The sequence below is a fragment of the Anopheles arabiensis genome, chromosome 3 (genome assembly GCF_016920715.1).
Source record: "Anopheles arabiensis isolate DONGOLA chromosome 3, AaraD3, whole genome shotgun sequence".
Lineage (NCBI taxonomy): Eukaryota > Metazoa > Arthropoda > Insecta > Diptera > Culicidae > Anopheles > Anopheles arabiensis.
The window spans coordinates 87,465,415-87,490,083 of NC_053518.1; the positions used below are offsets into that span (position 1 = coordinate 87,465,415).

A 24,669-nucleotide genomic window follows, 5' to 3' on the forward strand; every position below is an offset into this window, starting at 1 on the left:
TGCTAAAAGCTTTGTGTTTCAGCTGCAAATCAAGAAAATCCAGGGTTGACCGCTTTCATTGTTTACTATGCCCGATTCATTCTTTGCAAGGCCCGAGTAAAAATGAACTTTAACGATGTCGAATTGCCTAGGTTAACCCTGTAAACAAAAATCAGTGTCAGGGCCAAAAGTATACAAATAAAAATTAGTTTACGGGCACTAATACCTTAAATTAACAAATATATTGACAATAAAAGAACATGAGTTAAAAACCAAAATGAATCATAATAAAATTTTACACTGTACTTGAATGTTAAAGTTTCGTTATAATACATTGTTTCCTGGAATTTCATTTACCAAGTATCCAGGTCTGTAAAACAAAATTCCAAATGTGCGCTTCTACCGGTTCCTTTCCGCATGAATGTATATGCTCAGCTAATTGCATACCTTTAGGCGCTCATCGCTTCAAACTGCATTAAATAGCTACTACAGTAAAACGTTCACGCTACACAAGGTCTGCCCTTTTTTCCCTACCAAACCGTACATGGTTCCTGGAGGTATCTTGACATCCGTCTTCAAATCGTGTTGAGCAAAATTGTCAAGAGCAAAAGCACTTGTGAGCGGTTGGCCCGTTCGAAATAAAAACTTTTCGAGAGAAGCGAATGTCAATCAGATTTGACCTGATTGCTGGCCGTGACGTCATGGCAAAAGGGGGAAACAGCCGACAGGCTATAATGCTGATCCGGTGGATCGCTCCGGGAACACACACTACAAGCGTCAAGAGTCCTTGACGCAGGCGGAGCTCAGTGAAGAGCGAAATTGGCACAGGTTGTAGATGAGCTTTGATTGACGATTTGGACATTGTGTTTATTATGATTTTTTCTCCCTATTCTACGCACTACAAATTACGCTATCTCATGAATCCAAATTGTACGTAGCATTTGTTGTACATGCGACAACAAAGGGGAATCCCTTTCTTGTTGTGTGGAACGGATGACGATTGTAGCAATGTTGAACCATGGGAAGGCAAACAAAAGCGGGAAAGAATTGTATGTAAATATGATTTGACGTGCAATTAAAGCAACAAATAACACATAGTGGAACTGAAGGGCCCTTACGGCAGACATGGTTATAATGCTTCCTGATGGTAGAAAATGATTAAATCCTTTAACAGCGCACCAGAATGCGTTGCTCTGAATGGGGTGAGGTCACCTGCATGCTCATGCCCCAATGACACTCTGGCATCTGACATTCCTTTTTCGTCCTTCGAGATGCTGGACAAAAGAATTTAATTTATTTCATATAAATCAAGTGAATGTTGAATGTTGTTTTGATCTACTTTTAAACCTTCATTTTTCCTACGAACTCCACCATCCAGGAAGCTCCAGATCAGTCGGTTGCGATCGGTCTGATGTTTTATTTGCATTTGCAACCTCGGCACACCTTCACCGACCGTGAAGAGTCCATCTCAAGGGCAAGGATGATGTAGTTTGCCACTTAAGGAGATTCGAAATAAAAAAGCAGTTCATCAGCTTTCAAAATTCCCTTGACTCTCGCTCATGAACGGAACACGTCGCTCAACCTTCAAGCGAGATTCCCGGTGAACGGAAGGTGTCGTTGCGGTTACTGGTACTTGCAAAATTGTCGTGGTAGTGCAGGCGTTGCTGCGTACCGGCCGCGTGGAAGGGTTTCGTTCGCGGATTGTGTTGATCGCACCGAGTTAGTTAGCACCCAACTGTCCAGCAGAACAGACTGACTGCAGAGTGTTTCGACACTAGTGTGGCCGTTTAGTCGCTTATCGCCTAGTAGAACGATTCGCCAAGTCGTAGCGCACGTAATCGGGCAACCTTTTGGGGTGACACAAGTCACGCAGAAAAGTGTATCCGCCGTGTGAAACTATTGTGTCGAGCGTGTAGTTGAGTGGCGATCGGACGGGGCATATTCTACGCCCGGTAATGCAAGTATTGATTGTTGTTTTGTAATAGCTAAATCATGTAATTCTGATGTGTGGTGAAGTCGTACCTCGTAGCAATGGATCTTGTATTATAGAATATTCATTTCGGTTTAAACGAACACGATAACTCTGAAACTGGCACCGTGTCGCACCTCCAAAGCTAATGGCATTAATTCAAGTGCACCCGTTCCAACGCTACAGTCCAACGCATCGGAAGTTGGAGTTCTGCTTGTCGGATATTAAAAATAGACTGGCTTTATTTAAATGAAGCTGCCACTTGGTGGACACAGTGTGTAAAGTTTGAGTTTTATTGAGCGCTGTGTTCTAGAGTAGTGCAGTGAAGTTATAGGAGCAATACTGTGGAGAGCTCTCGATGAAGAAAAACGCATTTTTCAATATATATTCAGTTTTATGGTTGTAAAATTGTGAAATATTTATGGACAATTAGAGAATAATGTCTATTAACGATTGCTGATTCAAATTCGAGGAAACAATCCTTTACCATGCAATTTCTATAAGAATGTGTGGCCAAATAGTAAAATTCTCCAAAAATAATGTTTAGAAATTATCTTTCCTACCGCGTCCTGTGGTTAAAACATGTGTATAGTAAAAATTTAAAGCCAATTTTAAGTTGTGAAAATATAGTTGTAGATAATCAGCTATCTGAAATACAAGCTTGTTAAATAACTTTTTGACTGGATTCTTGACAGCATTCTGTCAAAATTAATTGTGTTGAATTGAACTGCGCATATTGCTCCAATTAGAGCATTTAGTTGATCTTGGATGAAAATTCTTTAAATTCTAGATCATTTCGTGCAGTATATTCTAAAAAAAATGCAAAAAAATATAATTTATGATATAATATTCAATGAAAATTATCATATGATTTGAAAGATGTTTAAATATTTGTAGATGAATTCTTGGTAATGTCTTAAATTATCAAAATGCCAACAAAAACCATAATGAATATGGCTAAGTTGCTGCAATCTCCAATCCAATCCATTATTTCCAATATAACTATTTTTTTATCTATAAACATCATCTAAATTATACAATTTTGTATACAAAAAATCAAAGACTTTTTTTTTGAATCACTAACCAGATATCCAACATGATTGCAATCTACGCATTACAAGATTTTGTGAGTGTCCTAGAGCTGTAGAAACGGCAAAATTGACGTTTTGGGAGTTGTCCATTTTATACCGTGCCCCTGTAATGCAATATCAATGGAACGGATTTAGTTCCGTCTAAAGATCGTTTCACTGTTGACAGTGCACAGGAATTTCCCTTTTATACTGTGATGTTCAATCAAATCATTGCATCTCAAACGACGTAATACCACCGACACTTGCCTCTTCAACACGGGTTGAAACTTCTCGACCCTGCGGCAGTTCCGTTACCGGCCCACTCTACGTCACCCATGCGCATTTCGGTACAAAGAAGCGATATTCAACCGCGTGCCAACACATTCTTGTGCCCGGGGAGAACACGTAAGCAAAGCACCATAATCACCAAACCAATAATTACCAACGGAACGGAACTGTCGTCAGCTAATCACGGGTCTCGTGTGGCCTGGATGAAGATGCTGTTGTTTGTATTTTTCCCACCAAGGGTGGGTGGTTTTCGTTGTTTACCTTTTCCTTCGTATCGGTGCCCTTTAAACGGTTGGCAGCGTTAGTCGGCCAGATCGACAATAGAGGAATGATGCACCGAGCTTTCAGAAGGGCGCCTCCCCGGGCATGGCGTCATCGTCATCAGCTACCCTTCAAGCTTTGTGCAGTTGATGGTGTGCAGTTGATGACACACACGCACATATGGGCTGGATACCTAATTCCTATCATCAACGGGTAGTGCAGCAGTACGGCAGTTCGGTATTGCACCGCGATCGTACAAGCCTCGCGATCGATCGCGTGTACTTAAAACCTCGCTCGGAAAATCCAATACTGCTGCTCATGACCTTGAGCGGAACGTGTCGTGCCCGCTGGAAGACCTTCAAAGTAGATCGGCGACGCGTTCGGGACGCGTCATACCGTGTTCATGGGAAACGGGTGAATAACCCCCTAACGATTGAACGATCATGCTTCCGATTGTTGAGCTTCTAAAGATAGATCCATTTCTTCTCTTCCTGCGATGTTTCGATGCAGAACGAAAAGATTCTACTACCGCAAAAAAGAAACACCAGACAATATGGATGAATGGTTTCAGCATTATACAGCGTTCTCGTTTCAAAATGTGAACGATCGCCATGCAAAATCCGGAAAAATTCGGCGTAAAACTGGCCCGAAAACTGCCGTGTCACGATCCAGTGTCCGACGAAGTTGTTAGAAAACTTTGGAAATACCGGATTTTAAAAACCGGTAGAAAGGTGCAGGTTTGGCAATTTTGCGACGCCATCTGCAACGCCTGAAGGTGTGTACGCACAGTCGTTATTGATTTCTGATAGATTTTCACATGAAAACTGGCATACAAAATAAAAGTCATGCTTGTAGGTTTAGTGTGCAGCTTCTGCTCGTTGTGTAATTGAGCTATCGTGTGGAATGCGATCGGCAAGATAATGCTTGCTGGTGTAATAAAATGAATTACTGCTTAAACTGTTGTAAACGTTGATGAAAAATATGCCAGCCCTTAAAAAGATCCCACAGCTTGTGTCCATTCCACACCAATCGGCAATGTGCGCTTAATGCTTAAGGGTCTCGATTTCGGACAATTTATGGACCATCAATAAAGATCGCTCTCCCCGCAAAAAAAAAACTCCCCTTCTCAACGCAAATAAATATGCAAACCTACCCTCTAGCCAAAAATTTACATCGTGATTTAGCAGCAGACAACGATGTGATGTTAATCGCAAAAGTTTGTTTCGACCCACAACCTTACCGAAACGTCTGCTACAAAACTTTCGCTCCGTTCAATGATCCCCAGGATTCGTTTCACGGGATCAGGCAAAGCTAATTCATGCATGCCATTCCATCCACGTGTGTTTTATGTCTAATTGGATGTTTTTTATGTTTAAACCGGTTTAGAATCTGAATAAATTTCGTGTTGTTGTTGTTGAAGAGAATTTAGTTTTAGAGAGCGTCGCTAAATGAAGCTCCCTGTGCGCTTTCGTTTCGGTGATCTTACCGTTATGTTTGAAATATTTAAACATAGATTTTTGACAAATTTCAGTGATGCTATTCTTTAAACCACGGAGCAGTTTTTGTTAGCATTGTGAAAAGAAAGACAAAAAATTAGGTAAAATGAGAACTGAATTCATTTCCGTCGTCTAACCCCATTACCATACCATAAAAGCTATTGTGAGTTTCTCTTTGGTCAATGTCAATGCTAGATAGCTTTTAATATGATTCAAATTAAACGAGTTTTATAACAGTCGCGAAAGCGGAACGATTTCCAAGCCTGTGGTGACAACAAAATGTATCGTAGAAATTCTTCTTTTTATAAATATAAACAAAGATGAGACTTATATTTATGTATCCGCTTGTATGATCAAAACTAAATCCACTGTTTGCCACTTTTCAAGAGTTTACTATCACGATATCAATGTCATACAAAACCCCAAAACAAGACACACACAAACATCTGGACAAACTTTCACACTGAATGTCCTCACGGTTAAGCAGCAACCTCCTTGAAGGAAACGATTAAATTGCGATCATTCCTGAATCGAAACACTCTCACGGCGTCTTCAGCAACCAAACAAAAAAGCCCCTGTATCAAGCAAAAAATGTAATCCAACCAACAGTCAACCGCCTGGTAGCATCTTTTCATCATGACCCACAAATGATGAGAAACAGATACGGCTGAAAGGGTGCCGAAAAACTGTTTGGCTAATGTATTTTGCAATGAGCCCACAGAGACACGCGCTCGTGCTTGTGCACCGAGCAGATACGAACTAGGAAACCCACTAAAAAGCGGGCCACTGACTAACGCCAAAGCATTTAGGCTGGGCTGGGGCTTATGTAACACCCGGCCGACCGGGGGTCGGACTTGTTGCATTCATCTCCACGCTAAGGTGCGCATGGGAGAAATGTGCTCGCTCTCTATGTGCCGCGATAGTATGCGCGTTGGTGTTAGGTAAGCGATTTTATAGATTCGTCAATTTCGTCAAGAGAGGCTCGCCTATTGTGGTGCCGGGCGATGGAGGAAGGAAGTGCTGGATTGTGTGGATTGGATGGTTTAAACTGATGCGGGATGTTGTTTCCCATTCTCGTTGAAAGTATTTTTCTTGCACCATTCCGTCTCGCGTTTGCTGGGAACGAGAGCTAATGGTTCGATCGATAAACCAAAAGTAGCGATCTTTACGAGTGTTGTTTTTTTGTTTTGTTTGCAAACTGAAGCAACTCCGTTCGAACGATATTGGTGCTAATGATTACGTTTAAGATCAGGGTTAATTGTTCGGGACGGCACTTTGGGGAAAAGGGCGTCGTAGGAAAAGTGAAGGTCACTTGGTCGGATCTTCGAACCTTCCGAAAGAAGAGGTTAATTAGATTGACCTGTTGGGAGTTGATGCAAGATTTAATCGAGCGATGCCGTGTGTCTCAACATGCTATTGCGATTGCGGGCATGGACGTTAAATCAGGTGCTTATCGAAGAGGGTGCATGCATATCTTAATGAGCGTTTAAAGGAATCTTCCTTTAAATCCATCGCATGGTCGTTAGGCTGCTTTTCATATGAATTATTATACAATCGGTAAGTGTAGTTCCATTAAGTATGGTTTAAAAGAAGAATTATAATCAGCTAAGCTCCATAGTTGATCGCTTCCATTTCGATAGCACATTAAGCGATCAGGCGTCAAATGATTGCAACGTTATTGGTAGGATGTTGATCATAGCGAGGTGCTAATTGCGATCTTCCAGGAAAGCAACATTCATAAGGCGCAAACCGGATTTGCGAATATTAAATATTGGAATCATTTAAACATTTTATACAAATACTTCAGCTTAGATACTGCTTTGATGTAAGAAAACGTAAATTGTAGCTTTGAGTTCTAGAGCATATGATTTAATAATCCATTAAAAGAAGACGTGGAATATACAGCAAAAACAAAGCTTCCCTTTAAAATACCCTTCACCAATGCAACCGCACACACGCACAAGTAGAAGAACATAATGAACAATGAGAATGTGAAAATAAAAGCAAATGTTATAATCCCGTACGCACGACCTCTTCAGACATTCGTTCCCAATTTATAATGGCGTCCTACACCGACACCGACAGTGATTAAGGGAAACCTGTTCTAAATGCGCTGCAGTGGGTACAGCGGCTAATACTTTTCCTTTTTCCAAATGCGCCAGCTTCGCACAGTGCGTCTGTCAGGGTCATCAACGTTTCCGGGGTTGCATTCCAAACCCTGGAAGCAGCCCGTCTTCATTCGTCTGCACTACTTTCGGAATCGATTCGGGAACGTTGCCCGACTCGGGGCCCGACCTTCAATCAAGTGAAGATACCGTCGAACGACCGCGCTGTGGTGTGATTTGGGCGCCATTTGGGTTTCGAATAGTCGACGCGGTGCATCGTACCCGTTCAACTGGTTGACCCTGGTTCGCAGAGTAAAAGGAGCGTCTTGTTGCTGTGCGTGTTCGATTTTTTGCACTGGATTGCGACTCCCGGACAAGCTCAGAAACACAGGAGGGCTGTACGGAAGAATGAATGAATTTAAAGTGACATAAAACCTCGCTTCCACTACCGAACGTTCGAAGTCCGGCGTAAGCTGACCGGAAATCAATGCAAATCTTTCCAGACGGATTGTGGAAGGAAGGTGGAAGCCGGGTAATGGGTATGGCATTTCGCGTAATGGAAACTATTACTTTACTCAGACAACTGTCCCTGTGTGCACGGAACAAGTATGTCTTTTCATGCAAAGTGCCCTCACTCATGCCAAGTGACACGTTCGGAGCGCACTGGAAAAAACGCAACTGATTAAAATTTCCCAGCGTTTTATGTTTGTATGTTTACCACCTTTAGGGGCCATTGAACCGTCAAACGAGCGCTAATCAATGATGATAAATGATTGTAAAAAAAAAATACCACTCACTCACAAACGTGTACGGCCCATCAACAAAGCAAGTGTGCGCCTAAAGAAGTACGGTGTACGCTTCGTTCCTTACGGTTTGCGTTTATTGTTTGTTTACACTTTTTATTGCCACCCCGGACACACACACACCGCATCGATTGTTTGGTCGTGTTTTCCCCCCCGCTTTTGTAGTTGCTGTTTTTTTTTGGGGGCAATTTTTCTCTCCACTCTCAATTACTGCCGACGGAAGGTGTTAGTGGGTACGGGCCACTTGCGCCTGTACTTCCCACGCGACTTTACGCACCACAACCACCTCTGCGCGGATAATTGCGGCGCAAGCGAGCGAGGTTGGATTAGACCTTTTTTGTTGTTGCGCACGAGCGCGGTAGCGCGTACGACATGTGTAGTGCGGTGTGTAATTGAAAGGTTTTGTCGGCAGTTTAAACGTTCCCGTTGATAATGGTGTTTGAACGGTTTTGTATTTGTCTCGCCAGGTAACGGGTGTATTGTAGCCGTGAGCATTATTGATGTAAGACAAATTGGTGCCTATTTAGGCACACGAAGACATATCTATTAGGCTAGTAAGAATTGCGCGCAGGAGCATAATTAGAAGAGCAAACGAAGTGTTTATTGATTAGCCAAATAAGCTCCCAAACCTTAAAAAAGTAATAATAAAAAGTAATAAAGTAATAAGTAAATAAATATGAACGTTAATATTGCTTAAAAACAATCAGCGAAAACAATTATGCAGTTTTTGGCGAATTCTTTGGCATCTCGAACTCTTCGGGAGTATTGATTTAATTAATCATTAATTCGTTTTGATTTCCCCTGCCCCAATCCTACGCCCATTAACCAGAATCGCTCACCAGAGCCCAGAAACAGCCTCCAAAAAGAATTAGGAAACCCATATTTGCACATTCACGATCGAATCAACAGCATTGAATCAATAAATTCTCGCCCCCAAATCAGCCAACTCACGGTGATTGATTAAACGATTTTGCTTTCCAGTTCAATCCCGGATCATGTTCGCCTTGTATTTACCCACAATGTGCCAATTTCAATTAAGCTATTTGATTTGTTTGACTACTGTGAGCGCATGCGCTTATTGGGCGCTTCTGCGTTATTACTACGGCTTGCCGGATGTTTTCCTTGATAGTGAAATAAATGTAATCGCCACAAAAATTTGCGTCACTTCACTGGCAGAAGCTAATTGGTAGGCACGCCACAATACGCCTCAAACCTTTGAGCTCATTAACTTTGAACCCGTGCCGCGCGCGCCGAGAGTTCTAGCTTCAACAAATGCAAAACTATCCGAGGTATGGCGCAAGAAGATCAAATTAGGAAGCTTTTCACGCGGAACTAATGATGGGAAGGAGGAAAATGAAGGTGCTAACCGATGCAAACGACTCATTTGGAAGTCTGATTTGGGCCGATTAGGTGCAGAGTGTGCATTACGGATTGATTAACCAGCAGGTTTGAGGTTTTTGGGCAAAAATATAAATCATAAAAACGAAGAATCGCGACACAACGTATTGTGAGGATTGAGTTTGAGAAGATTTCATGCCAATTACTTTATGCTCAATTCTTAGTAACTCTTATTTGCTTCTATTTTAAGCGATTTTCAATATTGAAATAGAACTTGATAACCCGTAAGACAGGTTGTTCAACCTGACAAAGATATTTTCCCCAATTTTCGTACACTCTGTTCAAATCAAATCCCTCAAAAGTCAGTTATTTAGCACGGCAACAGGGCGGAATGACGCAAGCTCTAACGAACCGCTCAAATACAGTCCAGTGATCAGTTGATTCGGCTGCAGCAAACATCCGTATTGATCGAGCCACCTGAGATCAAACGATCTTTGAACGATATCGGGTCCTATTCATATCTCTTCCACACAGTTACGCGTAGGAGGAGAACTGAAATGATCTTCCCTTCTTCACTCATCCACAGATCAACTCTTGCTCTTTCTTTCGCTGTGTTTGGCTCTGTCAACTGCTTCGCCGGAAAGGACAGAACATTGGGACCGGAAAACCGGTCCCCAACCCTATCCAAGCGGCAAACCAGTTTCATCAACCTTACTTATGAAGGTTTCCATCGCGCAGGTCACGGGACCTTCCTAGGAGTGAGTAGCAATCTCACTGCGATCACACTGGCGCAATGTTCCGTTTAATCAGTATTGACCATGAACGTACATCCTCCAAGTGCGAGCGAGGGTTTGCCGAAAATATCCAAATTGTTATGATCGGGTAATTGCAGCCAAAGCCAAGGTAACGCGTTCATCCGAACCGTACGCACCACGCAGTCACGATCGCAGGGGGCACGGTTTTTCGATTGTGGACATTTGAGGGCATTACCCCCTTTACTACCCGAAGCAAACACACCTGCCCAGGGGGCTGTATTTTTGTTACTCCTTTCGTTGACAGGGGATTTCAAGCCTTCCCCCAGCGCAAGCGATAAACACCAGTGTGTGAAAGTAACGCTACACCAGCGGACGAACGCCACGCTGCAATGGAATGGGAGCTGCGATTCCGTAATCTAGCGCGCAGACCAGGCCAGACGGGTTCGCAAGACGGGAAACTGGGTGTCTTGAGAGTGTGTGCGCGTGTGTGTCTGTGTGATGCTTCGCTGGCGGAGTCACTCTCGTGACCGAAAAGGCCTGGCTCGTTACATCATGCACGGGCGAGATGAAGCGCGTAGTCGGTCTGGGTCTACCAAATGGGCACACGCGCATAATATCACGCTGCACAGGCACCGCTGGCGTTGGTGTTGGTACGTATAGCGATGTGTGAAAGTTGGCAGAGAGTGAAATGAGATGCTCCCCCCCGGAAAGACTCCAATCAACTGCCGAAGATGTGGAGCATGCGGGAACTCGTTGTGGTGTACATGAAAATCAAGTACACACAGGAGGAGCCGTAGTTGGCGAGCTTGCACGGTTGGTTGGCGTATGACCTTGGTACAAGGTTTACTTTTTTTCCACCGGTTGAAGGTCGCCAAACAATTGGTCGAGCAATTGAAGGTTCGTCGCTTAGCGTCGCTACGCTATAGCGATCGAACTAGACGCGGTCGGTGCGCTGGGAGTGTTCGGTATCGATCGAGAGCAAACCTTATAATCGCAGTGATTGCTGGTGTTGCGCTCGAGTGTACGCCGCGTAGACGTTATGTAAATAACGCAACAGCTCTCGAGAAATTTGCTTGACAAGGTCTGAGACACGGGCTGAGTTTGGCAGAACCGTTCTGGAACTTTGCTGCACGGTAACTTGAAGCCTACAATGACGTCAAACAAATGCCGCATTGAGTCGCGTTCGAGCGGCGGGTTACATTACAAAGGGAGTGATGGAAATATTTATTATCGAATGCGTAACGCCTTGGGGGGTGCGAGCCCGTTGGCTCGTCTGCCTGAAGGGCGTCCCGTTCTCAGAGGGTATGCAATGCGCGCTTATGCGCATATCAAATGTGTGCGCTGAACTTGAATTGCGATTTGTGGCCGCGTGTGCGAAGGGAAAGAAGGTTTGCACGGCGTCACGACCAGCACGAGCGAACCGTCTTCTATCGGAGCGCCTCTGACAGTGGATTGACAAACCATTCTATGCTTACTTCCGCAATCTCATCGAGTACGATCATCAAGGCACAATTAAGGCGTAATTTAATTTGTTTACAATCCACATATTGAATCATTCGATTAATTCTGGAGATTACTATGATCAAAAGGATCTTACTATAAATCTTAATTATTTAATAAAAAAACAAGAGTTTTTTGTCTACTTCAAGATGAAAAATATAATTTAATGTAACTTAGTCTAACCTAAAAAACGTATTGCGTAATTCTTGTTATCAACAAAAGACCTTGATTTAGCAACGCTACTGAACTCATGGATAGCTATCATAAAAACAACGTCTAAACAGCAAAAGCTTTTTTAGAACACACAAAGCAGGCCGTTTGTTTTGGGAAGCTCTTTACCCGAGCGACAATTGTGCAACGACCCACCACAAGATGCGGTAAGAAAAATGGTTATTATACACGAAATGAATTCATTTCGGCTACTACCGCCAACCGTATCTGCTTAACGGTGGCCCAGTAACACGCTGGCCAAAAACAAAAAAAAACTACCCCTTTAAAACATTCCGTCTTGCGCCAGCCGCAATCGGTGGTGGCCCGCGATGTGCTGTTGTTTTAATTTCACTCTCATCTGCGGCTTGCGGCGCGTGCTTACCACGGCTGACCACCCAGCTATGGGACTTGTTCACTACCGCGAGAGTGCTGGTGAATTGTCTATCAAAATGGTCCACGAGTCAATCGAGATTTGGTTTAGAAAGTATCGTTTCGGGGGACAGTTTCGGTTTTTTTAAGTTATTTTTTGGCCCCTTCCCTTCCCTCTATTCCGCTCGCTCTACGCTCTGCAGCTTGGTCCGATCGCGTGCTTCAGTGATCGCGTACGCGTAACGTGCGGCGGATACGACGTGTTCACACTCTCAGCCGCAGCAAAGCTTACGCAAAGCTTATTAATTAGTTTCGCCCTCCCGCCCCGTTGGCGTAGTTTATTTCTTTGCTTCTCACCGCTAACCACCACCAAATGGCAATTGTAGCAAATGAAGAAGGAAGGGAGTTCTGAAGAAATGCTACACCCGAAAAGGGTTGAAGGGTTGAATGACAACAGCGCGAAGTAAGTGGGAAACTGGCACCGAGCAGCTCGCTCGTGCTGGCATGAATAAGTGGGTAGAAATTAATTTTCGTACCGTACTGACTGTCCGTCGGTACAATGGGTTGTTGTGGAAGCTGCGTGTGTGGGTTGCTGTCTCTCTTTCCCTCTCTTACATTTCTGTTGAGCTCGAGTAAGTCACGGCACATGTACAGAGCCTTCGCAAGGTCGGCCGGGGCAAATGAATTCAGCCCTTGTGAGTTGTGCATCTCGGCGCGGTGATGAATTGGATATATCTGTACGGATAAAGGGATGCGCAACCGAGCCGCGGAAGGTTATGGGCTGTTGTGATAAGAAGGATTTATAAATTAAAGCAATAAATTTAATCGGAATTTTTAAAAGTATTTTTTCATAATAATTGGAACAAACAGAAGGTCAAGCTGAATGCTTTTATTAGTTCCATTGTTTCGTTTACCAGCAACGACATCTCATGAGATTGTAAGGGAATTGATATTTATGCATACTATCAAACTATACATACATACTGTATGATTATTATGAGTCTTTGAATTAAATTTGTATTTGTTGATTGCCTTTTATCGTGAGCCATGTCAATGTTTTCAATTGCAGTTGAGACATTAAATCATCAAGCTTTGTAATTTTAATTCATTTCTGACCGTTTGTTTCTCAAATTTAAGCATAGCTTAGACCTTTGAAAAAATATTATTTCGTATTTACCAGCAATTTTTCAACTTGGTTCATGTCATTATTCAAAAGTCGTCGTTCGAGAAAAAGGAAGTAATATTCTATAATCGAGATGTAATATTAGAAAATACAGGGTTTTGCTAGTCACTTTCGAATGTGCACATAGTTATTCATCCAAGAATCCAAGAATTTTCAACACATGACAAAGAACTGTCAAACTTAATCCAGCTTGAGTCGTGTTGAAAATCATGCTGAAGAAATTAAAAATTATTGTGATGGAAATGAAATATCAGATTGATGTGGATTAACGTGTTGCATGCGGTGAATAACAATGTTTACATTCGAAAGTGACTTGGAAAACGCTGTAAAAGTTTAATATACACGTTTTTGTCAGGAGTAAATTGTTGCTGTTTATTTGTTAATACACGTTGTGTTAAACACACTGTGGCTGATGCAATTGTAGGTCATCATTATTAAAACAAGCATAAACAACCCAAGTACTAGCATCATGATAAACTGCTGAGATATCTGTAGCCAGTGGAACAATATTGTTCAATACACAATATGTATGCTTCAAGAAGAAAGAAAAAATATTATCTATCATGAGCTATTGAACTTGATGGAACCTGCGACGAATCGGCGATTGGTTACATATTTATCAGGTCAATAATCTAGCTAAAATTTTACGGCTAGTTGTAGGTTTTGTATGGAATGTTCATATGAGTTCAGTCGCCAGCTGTCAAACTCCATATAACACAATGGATAGTATAGTAACGCAAATATTGTATAGTTTTGGCCGGTCTCGTGGTACTGTCGTCAACTCGCACTAATTAACAACATGCTTTTAATGGGTTCAAGTCCCGGATGGACCGTACCTTCATTCATAGGACTGAATATCCTGCTATGGGTAAATCAATAAGTCACTGAAAGTCATGCCCATTACTGTTACAGACAGGTCTTAACCGACAACGGTTCTTGTGCCCAAGAAAAATAAGAAGAAGAAGAAGTATCGCAAAACCTCCCATTTTTTTTTTTTTGAATGGACCATACCGATATGTATCAGTATCCATCATGGACAATTTTGTCAAATGGTTATTTTTATACGGCAATCATATCACATTGTATCGGTAATTTTCTACTGCAAGCTGTTACGATGCGTGAAAAAGGGTTAGTCCTACTTACTACAGCACACACAGCAGCTTAGTTTGCGAGCACAACAAAATTACTATTTATGGCCGTGCGAACTGGTTGCATCATGCGAGTATTAGGAAACCGCCGTGCGTATCTGCATACGTCTGGCTGTTCGAATAAAAAAAGCATACGATCCACGTTCATCCCAATAAAACACGTTTCAAATTGGGTTGTGCGAAACCATGTTGCCATGATGATCCTTTGTGCCGAATTGGGAGTGTGCTGCAATTTACAGCTACAAGAGTTATCTCAACCGGTTTGATTCGTGAACGCTCTTCTTTTTTATTTAAGCATTTCAAAGGTAAATGACACATCTCATGCGTTGGCTGGGGCACACGCAGTCTAAAACTAGGTTACATAGGAAAAATAAATGAGAAACACGTGTCGGTTAGCCCCTTTGTGGATGGATTGATCGATATCCTAGCTCATGATGAAACTGCTTCCTTGACGGATTAATCGATCCATTACAGTAGAATGAGGGGCTGTAACTGACCTACCCCAAACACTGGACTCACCCAACGTTCTGGCATACACAAAAACCCCCACAAGCGATCTATTGAACCCGTAGCCGCACGATCGAACGAGATATGCAGGGTAATGAGCAACCGAACCGTACCCTTGTGCTTTGCATGAGGCAGCATGAAGCGTGAAATTGTTATTACACCGAGACGCGCCATCGTCACCCCGGTTTCATTCTTTGTCGTGTGGTAAGGGTAAGCTGCAACCACCGACAGGTTGATCATTAATCGGTGATATTGGAAAAAAACACAAAAACAAAACCACTGCGCAGTACGTTCTGTTCCTTCGCTGGAGCTGCGGGCGGACGGCCATTTCGCAACCTAAAATCCTTCACAGCTAGTGTTGATAGGTGTTGTAATAAAATAAGATATTAACTCCTCCTCCAGCTCTACCACACCTAGCGTGCTCGGTACAAGAAACCTTGAACATCTAATGTTTTGTTCGGAGAGACGTGCAAGCCGTCTGCCGTCTGCAAGACAACATTTGCAGGCGGAGGATCTAAACACAACTCCACCCTCTCGATGGCCTTACGCTGCAGCTGGTGATGCTGTCTTGTAATGTCTTCGAGTCATCCTCTGCCTTTATATGCACCGCTGTGCTTTTCGTTTAAGCGACCCACACTTACCGCTGCTTATTTTTTGTTGTATTAGTGGTGTAGAATCGGGGGCAAATCAGCATCGTTTCGGGACGGACTGGCGCGTGAACTTTGCAGCCGAGTCGCACCACTCGGCAGCATGCATCGAATGCACTTTCGTCACAACCGGGTAGCACAAGGGTCAGTCAGTGTGGGTTATTGAACCTGGTGGCCTGGTGCGTTTGTTTGACGATGGTGGACGATCGAGGCCAACCGTATCATAACCGTATCGGTGGTGTTTATTTGTTTGTTTGGCAGACAGTATTTAGCAGAGGAGACTTGGTATTTTGCATAACCTTCCAGAAGGCAGAAAACCTTGGACGCAGCGGTAACGAATGTGGCTTTTTATTGGTTCATTGATTTTAAAAATAGTGAAAAACATTCGAAAATAGATTATGGAAGAAATAATAACATTGAAATGAGCTATTTAAAGAAAACGGTAAATAAAATTAGCAGTCGAAGAACGATCACGAAGAATAGAGATGGATATTTTTCCATTTTTTTTAAACAACCTGTTGTTTTAACATATCTGAATAACAGTTGGGGTGTTTTGGCTTAACATTTGAGTCAATAGTAGCAAATGATTTCAAAACACCATAATATGTGTAGGAATGGTTAAGAATATCAAACAATTAATACACGTCACGATGAATGACATGATTCGTCGTTTGTTTTGGCTCTTGTTAGCCCTTATTAGCTTATATAGCTGCTGCTATATAGAAACTTATATTAACTACTAAACAATTTCATCTTATTCCTACCAGTGGTCCACCAAAATCATTCTCATTTAACTGTTGTATGGTTGGTGAACGTCGTTTTGACCCATTTTAAGCAAAGCAATTACCTTTTTAAAAAGTAATATTTTGTGATGTGTCCTTTTTGTTGTTATCTGTAGGAAACAATAGATCATTTCACACTAAATAGATACTTTCAGTTTCACAAAAGCTCGAAAACATCATTCTTAGTCCAATTTTTTGTGTTTTATGGAAACACATAAGTGCCGACGATAGCACACGCGCCTGATCGGAAACGCCACCTAACCTTCTAAACGGATGGTAGTGTGACCCGAAATGATGAATAAATATGCCTTCTGCCTTATGGTTTTGTTGACGACGGTTTCAACCGACAAACACGCACACCATGTGGATAGCATTGAAAGAGGCAAAAGGGAATTGATTTTGAGATCTAATTTACACTTCCGAGGCAGAAACGCTTCGACCGAAGGGGGAAGGGAATAAAGCAGGGACAACACAATAAAACAACAACACCAAAAAATCAATCCATTCCATCGCAAAAAGAAAAACCAGTTCTACTGAACGCTAATCAGTCTATGCGTAGCGAGCCAGCCAGCTTATCATCGTTCTGATTGTCAGCCTGAGGTCGGGTTTTCGAGCCACTAACGTCTTTCGGGACTGGTTTGGAGGTTAAAGTGTGTCTTGTCACACAGTGTGCCGGTCAACCTTTCGCCGGGCACTGCTGGAAATAGAAATTGGAACGCGTACAGCTGTCAGATAACCGCGGCCTTGCGTAACAAGATGGTTGAGCTAAGCAGTGCGTTTTGCGTGTATTAGTTAGAAGAAGGTAGATGTAGTTGACATTGTGTGTGCCTCGTTTCTGGAAGCGATTTGAAGATCGATTCTCGCCAGTTTATCTGGCCCCACGCAGAAAGGGTGCGTAGAAAGTGAAAACCCGTCTGTCAGCTGATGAGTGCGGCTGCGCCACAAGGCCCTTGCCTAGTTGCTGCTGAACTTCACGCCACACGATCGTTACCATTCCGGTTGGTGTGTGCGAAAGAGGGTTGCACCGTGACCGGGTTTGGGATTTTCTGCGACCTATCCTGACCCACACACACGCACACGCACATACCTACGTGTGCAGACGACCTCAGCACGTTGCGGCAAAAGTGGGCCTGGTTGGACCGGGTCGCGACCTTCAAAAACTGGTGTCGCCTATAGCGTGTCGTCGCAGCTTGCTAGGAGGGTCACGCCTTATGTAATGGCCAAGACAAACACACACACACACAGATACTTTCTTTGGTTGACTATCTTGCTTATCCTCGTCAATATCCCCATGGTGGTTCATACAAGTATAGCGCAGCAGAAGATGACGAAGGTTGACCTCTTTCCTACCGTGTTCATACTGTTTTGGATCGCAACATGGTGCGTGCGGCCACTAAAAAGCAAGCCCTACAAACGCAAGGGTACGATAAGATAACAGGGGGAGCAGCGTTCAGGGGTGGGCAGGGTGACTTCGCTCTGCTTTTATCACCGAACGAGCGAAACAACGGCCATACCGTTTCCCTATACACCCTCCACAACCTCCCAAGGCACATATACACACACACAGAGATCTCTCCCTTCCCAACAGCAATGTTGATTAACGGCCACGACCAAATGGCACCGCGACCGAGCCTTTTCGGTGTGGTTGGAGATTTTGCCGGTTCGTCGCTTGCGCCACTGTTGCGGTCTTTTGTCTACGTTTCGTTGAAATCTGTCTCGCTTTCGGTGGCGCGAAAATTCCTATGCTCTCCCCCCTCCCTTTCTTAAGCTAAGCTTAAGTTTGTGTTGGTATCGATACGCGTAACTGTATGCGTGTGTGTGTGTGTGTGTGTATGTGTCTGTGGACAGTGGTTTGGTAGGGGAAGGAAGATCCGATCCGAGCAAAACGCAAAACGACCACGGTTGTTAGGGGTAGGGGAAAAGGACGGCGCTGTGTAGCGGGCCCGGATCTGTTGCGGCCGAACGCGATGCAGTCCAACTCATCCAGTTTTTCAGACGGTTCGCAAGCAGCAGACACAGTGTTTTGGGCGTTCCGATCCGGCATCGGGTGGTACGTACGGGGGGTTTTACGTTGTTAGGATCGCGCAGCGCGTGCTTTGTCCGACCATTGTCGAGCCCACTGTCGATCAGTTCGATTTGGACAGTCGCACGGAACGGTGTCGGCAGGATTCGGTTCAGTACCTGCTGCTGCAACGGCTACGCCTAACGCGATTTTAAGTGGTAATAAATTAGAAGAAGTTGACCTTTTTTCGGAAGAGCAACGTTAGAATGTTAGTTTGAAACGAGGAAATGAAGAATAAGTTAATGTACAGAAGAGTGTGAACCAGTGTATTAGATGAATAGATATTTCTTCTACGAAAATTTGCGCTCTTGTTGGAAGTTAAATAACCAACAAATAGTTATTAATTTTTATAATTTGTTTTCGTTTTGCAGATTTTCTCAGTGGAATTAAAAGCTCTGTCAGCTGAAAAGAGCATCTAGTGCATAGAAAAGTTTCGACGTGTACAATAAATCGCTATCACGTGTCAGTGAGTAACCAAGTAAGCAGCGTTTCAGTAAAAGAGACAGTGAACCAGCCCTACCAAAATGAGTCCAGACGTCATAAGTGAACCGAGCAACGGCATCCTGGACAGGGTGGTGAAGTTTTTCGTAGAAAATCAAGGTGCGTGTTGTGTGTGTGCTGTGCATGTGTGTGCTCGTGTGTGTGTGGTTGTCCTTTGCCGTTTTTATACCAATCTATATCCGCTGTATTTTCGTCCCCCCTAATTTTGTAGATGAGCGCACGAAGGAGTGGTTCCTGTCCGGTTCCATCACGCCGCTGATCATGATCCTCGTCACGTACCTGTACTTCTGCCTGTACGCTGGACCCCGGTACATGGCCAAGCGGAAGCCCTTCAAGCTGGAGGGTGTGCTGATCGCGTACAACGCGGTACAGGTGCTGCTCAGCATCGTGCTAGTGTATGAAGTGAGTGTGACCCAAACAAGTGAAGCACTGTTAACAGCCCATCGTTAACAAATGAAGGGAAAAATCAATAGCCGTTAGATCGTCAATCCCAAAACAAGCTCAACACGATTGGCTGCTGGTTTGCCTGTGCTCTTTTCACTCTGTAGAAACAGTGATTTAGTAGTTTCGGGTTTATGTAATCCGCGTGCTTGTGTCGAAACGGCGGCCAATCTCTTGGATACCATGTTGCACCACACCGTGTGTGGCGTCATCGATTCCTAGTCAGTCCGTTTTTTTTTACTTCAAAGTGTGGCCTTCGTTTTTTGTGAGGCCACCTTACTTTTCCTATCCGAGCCTAATCTAACCAAATCAAACAGTCCAACCAGCCTAAATGTGCGTGCTACACAGCGGAGTGGATTAAAATGTAGCTTAAATTTTAAACGGGCTGCCAAAACGGCACGGCGGATACCATCTCAACCAGGAAGTGTGGTTTTGCAGTGGTTTTGTTTTATTATTTTTTTCCTCTCCGCAAAGTGTATTTCATTCTTGTGGAGCATCTTTTGGGAAGAAGAATTTTTCGCTCTCGAAAGCAAATGCCAAATGGTCAACTAAGCGTTTTATGCAAATTTAAACAGATTTATACAGATAGCAGCGCATTTTTGCATTCTGTTTTCGTTCAATTAGCAAACGAAAGCATGGGAATGTGATGCTCCACGATGGAGACCATTTTGTGGCCAGAAATTCTTTTTTATTGCAAGCGATTTGCAGGTTATAAATTTTATTTTATTTATTTAGCTGTTAAAACTAACAGACGTTTTATAAGGTTTATTTTCATTACTGTACGATAAAGTACTGCCATGTTCGTAAAATTACTCGTCCATGGCACGAAACAAGGGCACAACAACTCAACAATAAGCGACCATCCATGAAAAGCTGACTTTTTTGTGGATTTACTGCAGGAAAGCCTTTCCTCTTTCACAAATTAAACGTCTGCAAATATATTGTCAGGCGCCGCTTCTTTGTCATTTGGTTTGCTTTACAATTTAACTGAGAAAAGTGGCTTGGAGGCCACATTTACTGCGCATACTTGGAGTGAGCCATTGCTTGCTTTTTGCAGAACTGGGCTTACAGAATAAAGATGGTACTATACATGGTTCCGATTGTGATTGAAACTACAATAATAATTACATTATTTCCCCTATAAAAACACCTTTACTAAATGTATTTCACTTTCATCAGGGAATTGAGGGCGGATGGAGGAAACACTACAACTACTCCTGCCAACCCGTGGACTACAGCCGAAACCCGGTTGCAATGAGGGTAAGTAGCACCGCAGCATCTTGCTCCATCTTCCCGTGACACTCTTCTGAAATCGCTTCGTCTTCCTTCTCGCCCCTCTACTAGATGGCTCGTGCCGTTTGGATGTACTACATGTGCAAGGTCGTGGAGCTGCTCGACACGGTGTTCTTTGTACTGCGGAAGAAACAGAACCAGGTTTCGTTCCTGCACGTCTACCACCACACCCTGATGCCGGTCTGTGGCTTCATTGGCGTCAAGTACTTTGCCGGTAAGTAGGAAGCCGCTTATAGTGGGTCCACAGCAGATCGCTCTAGATGCGCAAAGAGGTGACACTGGCACAAGGTCAGTGTAGATGGTCAGTGTCAGCTACATCCTTCCCCTTTTTGGGTTGCATTTTTCACGCCAAGGTGTGAAAAGCAAAGAACGGTAGCGAAACGGTAACAAACTCCGCAAACTCTCGGTGTTTAGTGTCTGGGTTAGAGATCCCACAAACACCAACCCAGCTGGGACCACCGATAGGTCGTGTCCGTGTCCTTCTGTTGCTCGGGCAGTTGGATAGGCGTTGGCAGTGTGTTGTGGTGCTAATTGTTGTCTCCTCGACCGGACGAACAGTGGAACACACGCTTGATGGCAATGACTTCTTTTGCTGTTAATCAGGCAAATGCCAAAAGCTACAATATTCGGGACAGCTTCATGCATGAAAATATTGACACTATGTGTTTTCAATGCCATTGCGACGTACGGTTTGTTGGGTTCTCGGATGACCTCTGTTGACGTCAGAAATGCACTGCTATTCTTAAAAACTAAATATATACAATCGTTTTTGTCTGGAATCGTGGCATTGAAACGCTTGCTTATCTAATGGTCACTCGACAATGCTGGGAAATGAATAAAAGATTTGGGTCCAAAAATCAATAATTCGCTGGTACGGTGTTGGCACAACCTCTGACCCTGTCATTTGTCATTAACAAGTGGCCACAGTTTTATTTGTGTCGATTTGCGTCACTCAGCGTGATTCACAGCGAAGTGTCTCGATTGATCTCATCATTGTGTTATAACAATAGAGACATTTGTATGCATCACTCTGCTTTGGTGCTTTAGTTCACTAGTTTTGTTTTGTTTTTGATTCAAGAGCAATGCTTCTTTGACACAAATAGCCTCTTATCTCAAATATGTCCGAGAAACGAACTGCCAGTGAAAGTAATCGATGAGAAAACAATCATCTTACATAAAAGCTGATAACGGTGAAGCGTTTGATACCTTCCAACAGCATCAAAGTTTCTCATTTGTCGCTTGCACAAGAGTCCGATAGCTTCACACAGCAGACAGGATCAGCGATCCGTTGCTTAACGTTTAAAACATCGCCGAAGCACAACTAAACCAGCAGTCGCGATCGCAAATCTGACACCGCTGCTTACACATTGGCTCGTTCGCAATCTAATCACTAATAAAAGTCCTCCCAAACGATCGGTGGAACCTTGCGTTGTGCGCGCTCGATGCTTAAGGTGTGCGGATGAATGATCAGCGAAACCAGGCGCACCATCACCACCACCACCATCACCGTCGTCGTTGAAGCGATGATTTTTGAGGGGAAAATAAAACAACAAACTAAGACTTGCTTTAGCCGTTGCTCTTACGACATCGATCTGTGAGTGTGTCTCTCCCACCAGCGCTCGCTTGTTTATGATTCAATGATTTGACGCATCACCTTTTAGGCACTGACGGAAGCGTGGAACTTGACAAACAAACAGCCACAGTGTTTGGGGACGGAAGCATTCTAGTAACTGTTTATCATATGTTGTTCGTTTTCTTTTGAGCACGTTTTTGTGTTCTGTTTCGGGAAGTCCATGATGGAAATAAGGTTGTTAATGCTTCCGCAAACCCTTCTTAATTTGCACCAAACACACATAGACACACACAAACAATCTTGATGATATGTTAAGCGTCATTTCGCATCGAAAGGAATCCATACACAACAAAAGTAACAACCCCGTTTCCCGGATGTAGCGCAGAGACACATGCGCTGTCCGAAACGTTAATCAACTCGAAAGTTCTACCCATTGACGGACACTTTAAATCATTCTGATGTTTGGTTTTGTGTTTTTTTTTTTTGTTGCTATCCACAGGAGGTCACGGTACGCTGTTGGGCGTCATCAACTCGTTCATCCACGTGTGCATGTACGCGTACTACATGCTGGCCGCGATGGGACCGAAGGTAATTTTGATAATTCACCAACAAAAGATATACAACTTGCTCACAAACTGTCTTTTCCTGTTACACTTATGTAGGTTCAAAAGTACCTGTGGTGGAAGCGTTACCTGACCGTGATGCAGATCGTAAGTAGCCGACGTTGTTTTGGGCGGGATTCGCAAGAACCTGTTCCATGGTTGGGTTAGCAATTAGAGACAAACTTTCAAACGACTTTACAAGTTGTTTGAAGGTCTTGTACTTTCTACGGAACAAGTTCTTTGTAAAACCGGTGCATTGCGTATAACTTCCTAACGCTAATGTTCTGCATTTCACCATTTTCCCTCCTCCAGGTGCAGTTCATCATTGTGTTCTTCCACACGGTGCAGGTGCAGTTCCAGCCGACCTGCGGCTACCCGAAATCGATCGCCGCCCTGCTGACGCTGAACGCCGGCCTGTTCATCTACATGTTCAGCTCGTTCTACGTGCACTCGTACATCCGCAAGTCGAACGGTGCGGCACCGCAGCGCACCGCCGGCAAGGCGGGCGAGGAAAACAACAACCAGTTGGAATGCAAACCAAAGGACGCCGTCGAGGCGAACACGCGGCCAGCCGTCGAGGCTAAGAAGGCGCTGTAGGCTAGCACATTACGTATAATAATCTCTCTTCGTCTTGCGTGTGCGTGCGCGCGCGAGAGTAACCTGCTTGTACTGTTCGGAGGCAAGGGTGCAAGCATACACCAGGGCAGGGCGCACGGTGGAGCAGAGCTGGCGGAACAACCCGGAACAACAGTCGGCGATACACGGAAGGGATCCAAAGAAATGAATGGGAGAAAGGAGGTGTGGGAGTTTGAATGCTAAACAAGATGCACGTTCAACCCGCAACAGCTCCTAATTCGGCAAGCTCCGAAAAGCTCGCAGGAGTTTGTTAGAGTGTAGGATAAAAAAAGAAGAGGAAGAAGAAGAAAGACAAAATGAATGCCTGGGATGATCATCGGCAGAATATCTGTTGCGCAATACTACATCGCAAAGTCAACAACACCATCGTGCACATACAAAACACATTCCACTCCACAAATCCCCGCAGTCCGTGCCTTTCGTGATCTCAAGATGCTTGATGTAACATCCCTCGACGACGTTTTGGGGCAGACGTTTGGTGAGAGCTGGGAGAAAGTGATCTCGAGCTTTCGCGAGCATCTGCAACACATATGGGCAGCTTCTGATACCTCCGATACAGTGTGTATGCGTGTGTGCGTGCGTGTGTGTGCGTGTGTCCTTGGGTAACTGGTTGTGTTTTTGCTTGCCTCAAAGCCTCCATTCCAAACCGAAGTTTAGTCCTTCCGGGAGCAGTGTATTGTTTTTTTTTTGTCGTATACTATGTTTAGCTGAAGCCGACGCGTGCGAGATGTACATTTTTTTTTGCCTAGATTATTTAATTTAAACACGGAAATGAGAAACGGTACCGATTACATGTGTTGGTTTTGGCTTTTCAATTTGGTAGCATCCGAAGTGTAATGGGCAAATACCAATAAATATGCAAAATACAATCCTCCCAAAATGGTTGCAGGTGAACGTAGTGTTATTATAAGTAGCACGTCTTAGCAACATGACTGTCATGTCAGCATGTGCAAATGGAGTGATTATCCTACTTTGCGTAAAATCAACTAAATCATTGACAGTATACCAGAGACAAAAAAGGTTGTGCCAAACAGAAGGAAACAAGACGAAAAAAGTTTTATTATTTTTATCACAAATTTTTTAAATGGCATTTAAATTTCATTGCGCTTTTCTGCTTGCATACTCTTTCAACGCTTTTCGTCGCTCACTTA

At 43.7% G+C, this 24,669-nt stretch overlaps 2 protein-coding genes across 9 annotated transcripts in view; one reads left to right on the plus strand and one right to left on the minus strand.

The window, feature by feature from the left end:
* The window catches only part of LOC120901623 (D-beta-hydroxybutyrate dehydrogenase, mitochondrial), a 43,145-nt gene that overhangs the window by 13,531 nt on the left and 4,945 nt on the right, over positions 1 to 24,669 (minus strand). The window lies entirely within an intron of this gene.
* Positions 1,686 to 24,309, plus strand: LOC120901624 (elongation of very long chain fatty acids protein). 3 transcript variants are annotated; one of them, XM_040309710.1, is made up of 8 exons: positions 1,686 to 1,940; positions 18,844 to 19,072; positions 19,185 to 19,375; positions 20,594 to 20,674; positions 20,759 to 20,921; positions 22,780 to 22,868; positions 22,943 to 22,990; positions 23,195 to 24,309. In XM_040309710.1, the coding sequence occupies exons 2-8, from the start codon at positions 18,997 to 18,999 to the stop codon at positions 23,477 to 23,479; spliced, it is 933 nt and encodes a 310-aa protein (XP_040165644.1). In that variant the 5' UTR covers positions 1,686 to 1,940; positions 18,844 to 18,996; the 3' UTR covers positions 23,480 to 24,309. The 3 variants fall into 3 exon arrangements, with proteins under 3 accessions (XP_040165644.1, XP_040165642.1, XP_040165643.1); XM_040309708.1 differs by having other exon boundaries at positions 1,686 to 1,931; XM_040309709.1 differs by lacking the exon at positions 1,686 to 1,940 and adding an exon at positions 18,535 to 18,630.

Excerpts from the sequence above, each read along its gene's own strand:
- LOC120901624 (XM_040309710.1), top strand. The coding sequence starts at position 18,997 with ATGAGTCCAGACGTCATAAGTGAACCGAGCAACGGCATCCTGGACAGG. Across the intron at positions 20,675-20,758 it reads GAAACCCGGTTGCAATGAGG|ATGGCTCGTGCCGTTTGGAT; the intron begins GTAAGTAGCACC and ends CCCCTCTACTAG. Across the intron at positions 20,922-22,779 it reads TGGCGTCAAGTACTTTGCCG|GAGGTCACGGTACGCTGTTG; the intron begins GTAAGTAGGAAG and ends TGCTATCCACAG.